This window comes from Varroa jacobsoni, unplaced genomic scaffold (genome assembly GCF_002532875.2).
Source record: "Varroa jacobsoni isolate VJ856 unplaced genomic scaffold, vjacob_1.0 scaffold_442, whole genome shotgun sequence".
NCBI classification, from domain to species: domain Eukaryota; kingdom Metazoa; phylum Arthropoda; class Arachnida; order Mesostigmata; family Varroidae; genus Varroa; species Varroa jacobsoni.
In genome coordinates, this window is record NW_019213344.1 from 167,694 (window position 1) to 182,175 (window position 14,482).

At 41.3% G+C, this 14,482-nt stretch overlaps 1 protein-coding gene across 6 annotated transcripts in view; it reads left to right on the top strand.

Moving 5' to 3' along the window:
* LOC111260473 (uncharacterized) overlaps positions 1-14,482 on the top strand; it is a 98,871-nt gene that overhangs the window by 36,664 nt on the left and 47,725 nt on the right. For 4 of the 6 annotated variants that reach the window (XR_015311080.1, XM_086968349.1, XM_086968348.1 and 1 more), the window contains exons 2-4: positions 4,253-4,333; positions 4,842-5,196; positions 6,290-6,382. Coding sequence is in view for 5 of the 6 variants with exons in the window: in XM_086968349.1 (XP_086824475.1) it covers positions 5,122-5,196; positions 6,290-6,382 (168 nt within the window). In the remaining variant the exon portion in view is untranslated. Of the gene's footprint in view, positions 1-4,252; positions 4,334-4,841; positions 5,197-6,289; positions 6,383-9,799; positions 10,037-14,482 lie in introns of those variants that run through there. The other 2 variants (XM_086968345.1, XM_086968346.1) reach the window with 2 other exon arrangements.

The following is a 14,482-nucleotide window of genomic DNA, read 5'->3' on the forward strand; positions in this document are numbered from 1 at the left end:
ATATACGCTAGACTCCCATAAAAAATGTTTCCTTGTCGATAAAATCACACTTCTGATATGGCATATATCTATCCGGAGTCAACTATAAAAAAACGTACAGCCCCTCATCAGCACCTGAAGAAGACCCTAAAAATATATTCAGGATACGATACCTACACGGTCTGACAATTAAAAAAAACCTATAGTCTTTATATGTATAGGACAGTTGTTTATGCAAACAAATGGGAACCAAAAATAGCAGAAGCTCTACTAGCATATATATATATGTATATAATTTTCTTCAATACGGATGAAAAGTCTACCCACTATTCTATTACATTAGGTGTCAATCGAAGTTTGGCTTGTAAGCATCGAGCGAGCTCCCTCGAACCCTTCATTCAACGGAAAATTATTCGAGTACTACACAAAACTCATCTATAGACAACTCATCCTGCTCACTTTATATCACTCAATTCAGCCGCTATCAGCATATATATATATATATATATATATATATAGAGCAGCTGCTTAAAAAACAGTGGTAGTCGTAATGGCAAGAACAATTATCTACGTACATATTGGACTTATCTGATTCTAGTGCAGATTATTATGTAATGGCCGAGTACCAATAAGCAAAGTTGATATGAATTTTTGGTTTCGCAGCACTTGATCGTGTAGAATGTATTTATATTCCTCAACACACTTAATAAATGTTGCTATAGATACACTAATTAGGAACTTGTCATTATACTATCCGAATTATACCACACTATACCGAAAAAACTGACGGCACTTGAGACTACCACATTCAAATCTGTCGGCTGCCTCTTCTTAAGTTAGTATTCTGATTTCTTTTTTTAGTAGTTCGACAGAAAGCTCAACAACTTTTTAGCAGAGTTTTTCAATATCGTACTTACGTAACTAGTCTTAGGCGAAAAACATACGCAAAAGGAGGATGCACCAAGCGATGTCCCACCAGAGTGTGTGGTGGAGCTATACTATCTGGAAATAGCCTATAAGCAAGATACGGGACTCATTCATCCTAAAGATAATACAGAGGTATGAAGTGTCTTTGAAAACAACCGAATTCCAGTTCGGCTAAGGATGTATACAATTCAGTTTTTTTTTACATGAAGCATAAATGTTGGCGTTAATAATTCAGTTTTGTTTAAGCTAGGACGATTAGATGACTTACTATCATTTCCTATTGCGTAAGCTTAAGTTTTCGTTGTGGTTTTTGTTATAACAGAATGTAATGGGCTGACTAATTTGTGCGAAAGGAGAATAGGTTAATTTCCGAAGTGCACCCAGAAAATTGAACAACTCCGACCTTTGCGACAATTAGATGCACACGATCATTACGGAAGTGAAGTTGCGAGAGCCATAGCAAGCACCGAGCTTCACAGTGTACTGTTATCTGAAAAAAGTGGTCCGGGATAACGACGTCCCCTGGCGGTAACAGCGGAATTGTGAACAGCAGGCTTACAATAGATCGAACGCCGAATTCTAAAACCACTTTGTATCGGCATTACCAGAAAGTCTAGCCGAAGAACGAGACGAAAGGAAAATGGAGGCAGCGGAACTGCTGGAGCAAGCCGATCATCGATAGTCTCGTAGATCAAGTCTGCGGAAACGCCGACAGTAGTTAGGTAGAACAGCAGAAGCTCTAAAAACGCTGCTATCCTGCGTTCAAATTTTTGCAGAGACACGGTGTCTGACATCTCCTGTCTTTTAGAGATTCAGCGCACTGGACAGCTACATGCAAATGTCATGGGTAGGCCCAGCGTAGGCCTATCTATAACCGCCGACAATGTTATGAGGTTATTCATCGTAAAAGGCAACTTAGGTTTTTCAAGAGTAAACAAATCAATTCGATCATTATGTAGGCAGCGCTTGAAGCAGTGAAGAACATTGTTAAGGTAATAAAAACGCGGACGAAATCAACTAATAAGATGAACACCCGACAGCGGGTAGTTTGTTGTGGAGTGCATGAATCCAAAACCTGGTCGAGCCACTGAGGCAAGGTCGACTGCACCTCACAAGAATGACAAAATTGAATTTTTGAGTAGCTAATAAACAAGCCTTGCCGACCTTTAAAAATGCAGTGGTTCAGTGCATATGCGACCAATATATCAAAATGTATGCAAGTTCCTGAAAAAAGATACTAGCTCAGGGAACAAACAGAAGTGATAGTCCACGTTCCAATAGAAATGGATGTTCCCGTTTTACCCACGTCCAGAGCGCCAGTTTAAACGAAGACCCGCGTCAAAGTCCTTCAGAAAATTGACTTCGGGCCCTCAATAGAGAAGGTCACCGACCAAAATAGGCGGATGCTAAAGCCTACAACGAGGGAAACTGACTAGAGCCTACACCTGCAGCGAGTACTGCGAACCTAAGGTTGTAGTCAACCATTTAAACACTCTAAAGAAAAAGTCATACAGTTTTAGGTAATAGAATTAGCTTACTCACTCGTTATTTGCCCCGTTGCCCGTAATATAGGCGTACAATAATGCATGTTAAGTTACGACGATCTACATCGTATGAGGCGGTCAGCGCTGAAAATAGCCATTTGGTGATTTTATTGCAGACAGATGCATGTATGATCATTACGAATTCCTGAACGACGTGACATTGTCGCAATATATGTACTCGCTGCAAATATGCTTGAGACGGTCTTATGTCTAATCTAGGCATGGAGAGATTATTTGATGCGTAATAACTTAACCCATTCAACAACCCAAAAATAAAAATACTTACTCGTACAGGCCAAAAGGGGGTCGACGAAAAATTATACGTCGTCTAATGGGTTAGTTGACAAACACTCATAATAGATATAGCATTTCAGCGAGTATGAAGTCATAAAGGCTCGATTTCTCGTGGGCTTAACAGAAGCTTCACAAAAATGTCCTCCACAGGCAGTATTTTGTCTTCTTCAGTCATCTAACCATCTATATCCGATACCGCCGTTACAGTGCTGTTATAACCGATATTTCGTTCAAGTTCGAAGTTTAATTTCAAACTTCTACACTGGGCGGACGTAATATTAGGAGGTGCTTCATTGCTCGTAGCTTGAAAATTCGTGATATCAGTACATGAGTCGGTAGATCAGTTTTGCCATGATACAAGACTATTGGGTTTTCACTATGTGTCACGGAATATAATCTAGCTTAAAACCTAAACAACGCTGTTAGGGAAATTATTTTCGTAGCTATCCCGATAACGACAAATTATCAGAAGCCGATATATTCATTTCTGGAGCTTTGTTATCATTCATTTGATACGTTATTACTCCAGATCTCTAGAATGTATGGACTATTTGTGTTTGTGAGGATTATACACCGATAAAAAAATCATGTAAAAACTTATGTCTTATGTTTAAAACATGAATATGTAAAATAAGTAGGGCGATCCATCAGATCTCCAAAGGCATTATTTACCGGGAGAAAATATTGTAAAATTAAAACGAAGCTTATATTTATAAAGTTAGTTGTGTTTGGGCCTGGTAAAAAACAAGACAGTTATTTCATTTCGGGTTGATAATGAACACAATTATGCAATCCTTATGTTTGCACCCGGCATTATTTTTATGGTTATGGATTATTTTTGATGTTTAGTACGAAACAATTTTTAATTAACACCGTAGGCCTTGTACTGATCGGACAGCTTCTGAAGGCCCTTATCGAATGGAATACTAGGACTAGAACTGACATTGAATTGATATCTTGCTATTATATGCTTAGCTCTGTCTCTACGCGAGTGTACTCTGTGTGCTTTGGCTAATTTATCTTAAACAAATGTCAGAGTTATAACGGTTTACTAACCTGTAAAAGTAGCCTAAACGAACACCTGTATTAGCACAGTGTGTAGAATTGAACCATGCTTTTTCACGCTGTGACACACCAGTCACTTCGGAGCATACTGAACATAAGGAGGATCCACTAAGCGCAACATGAAACAACCCTACGAAAATTACGGAAGCCAAATTTGAAAAATGCTTCTAGGAAGATGAAGCGAACTTAGCTCTTCGCCCCCGTTTCAAATGTGACAAGAAGAAATGTTGAAAGAAATGAAAACAACGATGTGAGCGTGAAAATTTAGGCGAAGGATTGAAAATATCGAAAAGCACATCACAGGGCACCATGCATAAAAAGACTTGTTAGCAAAGGCTAAACACAAAGTAAAGTTGAGAATTATTATTTTTAAACATCTGCTCGCAAAACTGCCGCGCGATTACGATTGATGGATTGGCTATTTGCTTATACCCTTTTTGTAGGGATCACGACGAGCAGAACAGAAGCATCCGCCCCACCAGCTGGCCTACCACCTTCGATGACGCTTCGACTCACCAAAAAACGTACGTCAGTGGCCAGATTGTGGACCTGTAGCAGACAACGTAAAACTAAACAAAGTAGTCAGAGACTCTTAGTGACACGGGTCTGTCTAGCCGTTTTGTCCACTATAGCGTGGATCGCAATTGTGATCGGTAGCTAGATTTTGCTGAGGAAGCTCAACAGTTTCCACACCGCAATAGCTTTTCCAGAACCGACATTACGGATTAGAAGTAACTACACTAGAAGCCAATCAACAGACGTCACCGGCATTCACACTCACGCCAGTACGACCAGCAATTCCAGCACCAGTAACACGGCCAGCATTTCAACAGCAATAATATCAAGCTCATCGACGCTTGAAGCTTTATCCTTCGATAATACAAATATACTCCTAGATACCCCTACGACATAGCACATGACGTATTTAGCAACTTACCAGATCGGCCTCAAATGGTCCTGTTTGCCTGCTATAGATGAATTTGACGCACAAGTATAATATTATATGGTACCTTTGTTGATTTTACATGTGAGTGATCCTGGCCACATGGGAATCCACGATTCTCAGAATCGGATTACCTCTGCACGTTACCGGCAGCCATGTTTGCACGCACTATACGAGCAATTCAAATTACCTGGAAGTACTATAAATTCCGAACAGAAGCACAATTCGCCTACGTGACAAACGGTTTCATCGATAGCTTTGTAACGACCTGCGCCGTTCATCGAAACATTCAATTTAACGAATTGAGTCAAACGACACATTAGTTTTCCCTTTTTTAGGAAAAGGGGTCTTCTGGAGCGGGTTTTTCAAATGGTAACGTACTATTATCATCACGCCAGCGTCCCGCGGTACCTCGGAAAGAAGTCTGAAAATATATTGTACGAGGTGAGAGGCAGTGTTTATATATCTGTAGATAGCAGTAAATTAGTCAGTCCTGGCCTTCGTCTCTTAATTGTAGTTGTTTCATATTCAGGAATCAATACATGAAACATTTAGAGAACAGCTTTCCTAGTCAGCGAATTACTCTGAGAGCAAAACTCTGTAACTAATGATAATAATCAGGTTATGAGTGAAAATTAACGCTGAAATTTATCGAGGTATATTTTAGGTACAGCTCCTTTAATCCTTTGTGGGGTTCACTGCCTTCACTATTATATGCGAAGCAAAATTAAACGCGACATTTAAGACATGCGAGGGTTACAGACTATTAGCCAAAACGCTCATTCATTTATTTTATTAACTGGAAAACAGTAAATTTTTCGCTCTGCATTAAAACAAAGCTGATTCCTTAAATAATAAGTGGTATGAGTGTATTCGACCGCACAAAGGCGTCTAAAAAGGCTCATCTATAAAATGTATTGATCTCTTGCTAGTACTCATCAAAGACTGAGAACAGAAACAATAGTTTTGTCTATCTCATCTAAATAGTTGTTGAGACGCTGAAATAGTTAGCACGCGAAATTTTCGGGTGGATCCCAATTAATCGAAATCGTAAATAGACCAGGGGAGATTTTGAAAAGCCTCGGACTCAAGGGACATCGTAGATATTTTGTTTCATCCGGCCCAGCAGAGTATTATCGCAGATAATCACACAAAGATATTAATGAACTGCTCCTACAAATAAATAGAGTATATTGTAGAATGAAGTGCCAGACTGGCCTACGCCCCTCTGTCGTACCAATGCACCAATTTTCCTTGTCCTCTTATGAGTTAACCCAGCTGGTTAATCAGGCTAAGGTGTCTCTGAAAGTTACTTCGGTACAAGCACGTCAATACGCACATAAGCTGTTATTAATAAAGACCCTTGCCGGTTTGGACTACCATCGTATATGAAGTGCAGCGGCATTAAAGAAGTTTATTTGGCTGTGGTATATGCTTCACAGTTTTAGTTCTCTATTATTAAACAAAAGAAAGCCACTTGACTCAGATGTACGTGTCGAGTACAAAATTGAAAATGTGCGCTTGCTCTTTTCGACAGTCACATCGTTCGCTATTGGGGGTGACAGCCGTTGAAGAAGAGGGCCGGATCGCTGCCAGGGGGCAACGAAGTATTTCATGCGCTACCGAAGTCGTAAGTTGCTTTAATAATTTGTGTGTATGAACGATTCGTGAATGAGTTTACGTACCATCAAACTGATCATTCTGAATAAAAACGAGCGCACGAAATAGATGTTTTACGTTACCCGATCCGTGATTTCTGTAAAGGTATCTCGAAGCACAGATACCGATCGCGCTAGCAGAAAGATAAAAAAAAATCTCAAATTTGAATAAATGAAAAAAAAAACTATCGGGAGTTACGAATATAGTATTTTGGTTTATTTTCCAAGTGTAAAAAAATCTATAGAACCTTGTTATCCTATGAGAGCCGCACCATCCTTACGTCTTCATTGACTGTAAATGTAAATGACAAGAACAAAGATACTCGAGGAAAGATAATTGGAAAGCGAGAACCCATTCTCGTAACGAAGCCGTTTGTGAGTGTACATTATTTCCGCTATCCATTTGAAAGAAACCTACGAAATTTTCCGAGTACTGTCTTTCTTCAGATAAAAGTCTAAGTTTGTTTTCTATGCCTCACCACCTCGCTTTACCTAGCAGGACTGCTTGTCTTCATTTAAACCAAGCTCTAGACAAGAATTCTGAGAAAAATTTGGCTGAACATTTGCATATACTTATCCCTTGTGAACTCTTATAATCATGACCCTGGTCATTTTAATCTGCCTTGCACACTGCTTACTCTATGCAAGTCGCAACAAAGTCTTCAATAAGGGACCTGCAAGGAGGACAGCACACTTTAAAGTCATTTTACCAACAACGTCTTCTATTACGGACCGTATTTCTGTCATTAATACGACTCATACATAGGTCAACGACCACACTTCATGCAATGTTGGAGGTTTCGAAAAAAGCTTCCACCGTAACCTTCAGTATTATGGAGGACGTTTCCGTAATTTCGAATCCTACCATAGGACAACATTGTATATTTTAATCTGGTCAATGCGACGAGCCCGGCAACCTCCGATATCTCAGATACTACGGAAAATAGAGCAGCAATCTCTGTTGTGACTTCTGAGACCATTACCGCAATGCTAAAAATGAAGGGCGCATCTGTAATAATCCCCAATGGTGAGCCAAATACGGCCGAAACTGCGAACGAGGCTTTCGAGACGACAGCTATAACATCCGAGGTTGAAATTCCCCTATCAGATGAAGCAAGCTTTACGTGCTTTAACAAGCATTACATAAAACAGGTACTTAAGTGTTACAAATGCGTTTTGTAGACGATAGAAGGAGCCACAAGCGAATAAGCAAGTGCGCTTTACAAAGCTGATCTGTGGTTCGAGGACAAAGATAACTGAATAAAAGCTAGGACGTCCCCAACATTATCTGAATTGCCGCCAGATCTCCGCCAGCAGTTCCTAGTCAGGCTTCGAATATTAAGTCAATAATTCTCGGCATTAAAGTCTACGTGACTCTAACGTGTCTGTTAACATAATGGATAATTCTGCGTGTCCAAGGTGCTAATTCGGTGGCAATTGTGAAACTTAATTACTAGTTTATTCCACCAAAAGAGCAGCGAACGTTTGATACTGACTTACAGAACCTATCTTCACACAAGTTGAGGACGACAGATTCCTATTTCCAACTAGAATCACTCAACGACGTCAACTAAGTAGATCATTTGGATAGAACCAGATTGTCGAAGCTCGTGGACACCTAGTAGCTTTGAAAACAAACGAAATTTACTCGTGACAAACTCTATCGAGATATCATACATGGCCACGAAGGAACTTAATTATTACTAATTATTAAAGAGAATTGAGGAAAAGAACAATAGAGACGGAAATCTCCTAATTTTGTCGTAACAAGTGAATCGCTCCCTCACTTACGTGTCGAAAGAAATTTCGCGTCAGTAGGCTTTATTTAATATAACCTCATCCCGTAGAACTAGCTCAAACATTAGCAGTTTTTCTCTCTTAGAGATTAGCAGGTTTGTGGCATTAATCTACAAACATCTAGACTAATAACAGACTGTCATTGGGGTAAGCAACTTACGATTATTCGAACCAGTCCAAGCTTTTGTAACTAGGACAATAACAAAAACATAAGGTAAATCTAGATTGTTTTCGAGGTTTCTTTCTGTACAATCCATACATATTCCCGTCTGGAAAATTTTCTACGACACGCAATAGCATTCACACGGTTTTGGCACGCATTGACGCCAGTAGGCGGAAAAGCGTGACAGCTGTTACAGTCGATATTTGGAGCGAAAATTGTGTATAGGATGGCTGCTTAATACTCAATCAATGATGACAGTTTTGCTTCCTCTCAAGTCAACTCTGAGGAATGAGTGCAGAGAAGTGACATAACGTCTCGAAAGGGTTTCCGTAGAAATTTTGCCTACTCGGATTTAACGAATCGCATACGATAGATACAGCGATTTATCGTCCGTTTAACTCTATTTGGCAGCGCTACCAAACAAGTGGTAAGAGTCAACGGACTACCGCATAGTTTTTGTATTTACCACCCAGGTAAGGCCTTACCTATTTTTCCTTCCGCCTCCAGTGTAGTGGGTAGAATGTACAACGTAGCGACACTGCATTGAGCAAGCTAAGCTCTTTTAAAGCTCTGGCAGTACTGATTTTTTGTGGGAAGGAAGGAAGGAACGGTAGACTTCTCAAAAAGCTTCTTCGGAGCACCTTTTTTTTTTCAGAAAAACTACATGAAGGTTAGGTCATTCTTAACAATGGAATTTTCGAAACAGATGGGCGGGAAGTGGGGGGTAGCAAGTGAAATGACTCCGTTGATGTAGCTCTAAAGTAGCTTTGCAGTTTTGTTGCTTCATCCGATAGGCGTGCAGCGTTGCGTACGCCATTTTAGGAAACGAAGTCTAATTGAATTTAAGCCTGAAATGTGTTCAAAAGGAGCAGATGTGCGCTAAACGATCATGTCCATTCAAGCGTCTCGTAATGAGGTCGGTGATGATCCTGCTTTTGTATAGTGAAGACGCTAACTGTGAGTGGTCGCCGCAAACGTCATGTTCAAGAAGAGAAGGACCTGCATCCAATATAACCATGTGCGTGCGGTACTTGGGAAATGAGTTCTAAAAGGGTGTTTTTGGGGGTAGTTTTTCTCGTCAAATGTCATAAAATTCGATCACGCATAGTATAATGCATATAACAATAATATAGACAGCTGTGCAATAAGAGTTACTTGAGCGTAGTGCAGGCAGAACATGGCATGCAGCAAGGTAGCACAGGTGCATATTGACGGAATGTTCAAAAAACCTTCCCGCTGGTAAGCCTGTTTATATCACGCGTCTTTCCTATACTAAGCAAAGTTAACGACTTTGCGGGGTCAGACATGCACTAACGAAAAAAGAAAAAAGGTTTTTTTTTCAGGACGTTAGCACCGCAGCAGTAGTAGCGACGGTGTTACAGTCCGTTTAGCTTGCTTCGTCGATGTTCATGGTTTCGCTTATTTATAGCTTTCAGATTTCCGCATAGACGGAACAAAACAAAAAGGACGAAACCCGATGACGGACTCCAGTCGCTCGTCGTCTATCCTGGATAAAAAGGAAAATAAGGATCTGCCTTTTGGGTTAAAATGTATGAAACAGGCCGGGTGTACTAAGCCCAACGAGACTGGGTCGACGGGTAGCAGCCACGGAAGATCGTACGGTTTTAAAAGGAACCCGTGCTAGTGCTGTTTTCACTATCGAACTGTGGCGACCAATAAAAAGTGTAAGGAAGGGATCCACCCAAAGACGGATGTTTTTTCCTTACACACGCGAGAGGCTTCCTTACTAGCTTCGTACTGACTACGAGCTCATCTACATGGCGATTCTAGTGACTGCTCCCTTCGTTGCTTTGACTCTTGAAAGCCTTTCGGCAGGCACTAAGCACGGCTTTCCGTGTCTGACGGCCCTCTTTCGATCTTGTCTGCGCTTGCTTCATCTTACGATGCTTCTTCTTACGACCCTATAGCGCTTGGTAGTTTAAAGGAATGAGTAGGGACGAGTGGCAATAGGATGCGTAAATAACGACGATCACGATGAGTGCGACGAAAACGAAGAGCGTGTCTTAAGTAAGCCAGCAGTAGTTGTCGTAGTAATGGCAAATTCAATTGGTTCAAATCTTTTTTCATTCTCTCGCGAGCCGCGTTTATTCACCACCCCATGATTTCTTGCCAATTTTTCCGTCGGCGTTTCGAACTCTTCCTCCTTAGTGACAACAGCAGGTTGCTTGCGCCACTAACTTCAAACGGACGAAATGGTGTGTGCAGCGTTGCTGTGTGCAGGGACAGTAAGGACGGGATACTGGATGGGAATCCAGAGGGGAAAGAGGAAGGGGAGCGGGACGGGGGCAAAAGTGAGTGAAGCTGAGTCGATAAAAAGCAACGAAATCAGAGGAAAGCCAATTGCCCGTTCAGATATGAGCGACGGCGGCTAAAGGAAAACGGGAAAATCTTATGAACTCACTGCGAGTCCGAATGGACCCTCATCTATTCTACAATCGAAAAACTTAAATCTGTCGCATTTGGCCAAGAAAATAGGGCTTATTTCTTCGTCTGGCAACTTTGTGATAACTGCTTGAGTGGTAATATGCATTTGCGGCGCGCTTCATATCGAAGTACTTCACACATTTTTTATTAGCTGCACGATGAGTAAACCTGTTTCTATTGTAGGTATATACAGTACCTGAAATACCATTCGCTCAGTAAAGCACAGAGAACTAACGATCGATATTTGGGATCTGGCATTTTCCGTTACTTACATATCGTAGGTTTATGATTTTTGTGAGTACAGATACCGTTTATAAGGGAACTAAATCCAATACACCTGTTATAATAGTTGAACCTCCCTTAAGCTATCAAAACCAGTTACTGACATAGGATACACCGTTATGCGTACAGAAGACGGCTCCGTAGCCTACCCAAGCAAAGTAACGCGAACGATGATTACTAGTCGATTTACCTTTTCTCCGGCCGTAGTACGGTAGCGCTGGTCTTTTTTTTAACACAGCCTTTTCCCACCTTGCCCTTTCATTCCCTTGCTCCTAATTCCTCTCAACAGCTGTATCCAATGCTTAAGTAGGGTGGGCGATGGGACTCTCGTTAGAAAAATGCGTAGAGGAGCCATGTTTGCTCGTCGTTAGGGAAACAAAAGGAAGTACATAATGGTAGTATAGTATGTCTGTGTATATGGCGATGTACTTGGTTAGAGTTTTGTCTCATTCTCTCTTCGGTGTGCACGTTGTAACAGAAAGGCGGCGGATGCAGTTACAAGCTAAGCGCTGGTTGCGTACAGCTGGCCAGCCAACCAGCTTAATGTGGCGCCTCTGCCCTAACAGTAGACGAAGGCTCAAGTTGAGGGTGGATTGTGCAGAGCCTATGTGCTACGAGGGCGAATACGTTCTCGCTTACATATCCTCAGCCCTTAAGCCTAAGTGGAGCTTTTTAGCGGTCCGTTATCGGTGGGACACTGCCCGTTGGAAGGTAAACGCCGGTGACTACCATATCCTCCTCAGCAGCACTGAACGCAACAAGCCATACGTTGAGCTTTCGACGAACAGGACGACAGCCGAAAAGCAATGTCCCTATCGCAAATACAAGTCGAGTTGGGTACGATCGAATACACGAGGATGGAGCGCGTGCATTTGTCTGAGTGCCGTCGACAGTAATGTGGACGCACCTAAAAGGCCTAAATTCGCCATTTAAATTATAATTGTCGTTGATGACAATAGCGAGCGTCTACATGATATTTGCAAATCTCCATAAATACACGATCGAATACTTTCGAAACGTTATAGTGGTTTCTGTATACGGTCGTCTCCTTTGCATATAATGATCTCATAGTGCGAACTATGTTTCCTGTTCGCATAACAGAACAATGGATTCTTCAAACTTGCTCTGAAGACTGACGTGTTGCGTTCAGCCGGCACGTATTCGTTTGCACGTTTGACTTTATAGAGCAGAAACACTGGAAATCATGCCTACAACATGCTTTCCGGAATAGCAAAAATTGTGCACTGCACCCGCGTTAGCATAGAACGACCCTTGTAATTCCGTAAGTATCGAATAAATCTACACGTCTTGAATAGCTGCGTCCAACGAAGGAGAGCCCATGCCGCTATATACTTTCTACAGGTCCATTTACAGGTCCTACAAAAAATTGTAACGCAAGCTAACGCCAATACTACATGGAATGACGGCAATGAAAGTACTGAGTGGCAGGATGGTAACAGTAAAACTGCTCGGCATATCCTGCCACAATTTTGGTCACATTGCAGCCCAGTATCAGTTTTATTGAATGTAGTACGTGTGTGAAGCGTAATTGATAAATATACATCGTGTGACGAAGTGAAGAAAGCGCTTGAACAAAGAACGATGTAAAAGATGTCGACAGAAGGATGTTTTGAAACGCATATGTAGGCGATCGAGATGGAGGCGAAGGAGTGGTCGAAATTAACGGAGATCACTTTTTTAAACAAACACGTTCACTACGAATACCCCTCTATCGACACATGCGAAAAGGTTCATCCACGTATCTATTTATAGTTAAATAAAGCTTATGACCGAACGACGTAGGATCAATTGCTCTGTAGATAGACAAATTCAGATTTGGTTTAGGTAGACAATACCTGTTTCATTGGCAACCACACAGCCCCCCTATATGGATATCAGACAACCTCTCAATGCATCTTGTCAACGCTCGAAGCAACTAATCTGTAAAGGAGCGACCTGCACAACAGACGTAATGTATAATCCGTCGCATCCATTTAGTTGCCTTAAGTAGCAAAAATACGTGAGTATCACTACAAAAGCGATGTTTTAGGCCTGATAGTTTATAAACGCACAACTTACGCATGCTAGCATATGAGTGACAGACGTAGCTCGAACCTGTGTCAAGTTTTGAGATTTTATATATAGGTGAGATACACAGAAACGAATCTTTCAACAAAACATTATCTATTTTTAAAGCGTTCGACAAATACAACCAAAATGTATTTGGATCCCAACTATAAATCTACTCACCCCTTTTACTTGCTACTACAGTTATACCAATGTACTTGAGTAACGGTGTCGTGCCCACAGTTGGTGCTCAACGTGGTAACGTCTTGTGCTAAGTAACGAAGATACCGCCGTCTTGCGACGGCTAAAACGCTGGTGAACAGCGCGTACTAATGCATTTATCTATCAGATCGCGTATCACTGAAGCCTTTGCTGAGTTTTTTAATAGTTCGTGTTCCTACATGTACCCAAAAATTCTGGCCATTTTATCCGGACGTGACGGCTCCAAGGACAAAGCTCATTCGAATTATGCACTCCGATTCAGCGATTCCCCCTAAAACAGGACCGAAATCTGAATCTATTTCTTGCTATGTTGGCGGTCTTAGATAGACAGGTAGGTTTGGCCTATCCCTAACTTGGTCCTTAGCCTGATATTACGGAATCAAATGTAGGGTACAAGTAGCGTATGCGACCGCTCGAGATCGACGTCTTCCTGTTGCTTTGCGAGCTTTCCAAATCCATCATGCAGAACAATTATATCTAGACGGTGTGACAGTAATAATAGGTTTTTTCGAACGACATTTCCGCTGGCTGTTAGGAAAAAAATGATTCTTTTTCATTGCGATTTTGATGCCATTACAAGGTCGGCCGTCGAAAAATCACCGAAACACATTCGTACCTACTTATCTAGTTATTGGATGATGGCCAACGAAAGGAACCTGCAGTAAACAAAGACGATGCGACGACGTTCAATGTGTCACAATTCTCATTCCCAGCATTGGCTGCTTCGTACTAATGATTAAAACTAAATCACGTTACGCCAAGAAATGATAGTAACGTTAGCGGATCATCTGATCCGTCAATAAGTATACGGGTAGATGTAATAAAAACTCTGACCATATTCAATATTCGTCGTTGGGGCAGGATGTTTATCACGCACCAGAGCTAAAAATACGAGTAAATTCGAAGAGAAACTGTCTACGAGAAATAAAAACACAGCTATTCAAAGTATTTCTGCACGTACGTTATGGAATACGTAAGCTTAAAATGGCGTAGTTCTTCAAATATTGTAGTATGTTTACCTTCGCGGCACAATGGTGCCACCGTGCATCGGTAACATCTTCATCTAAGAAGACCTATGTGAGTGGCACGAACTTGT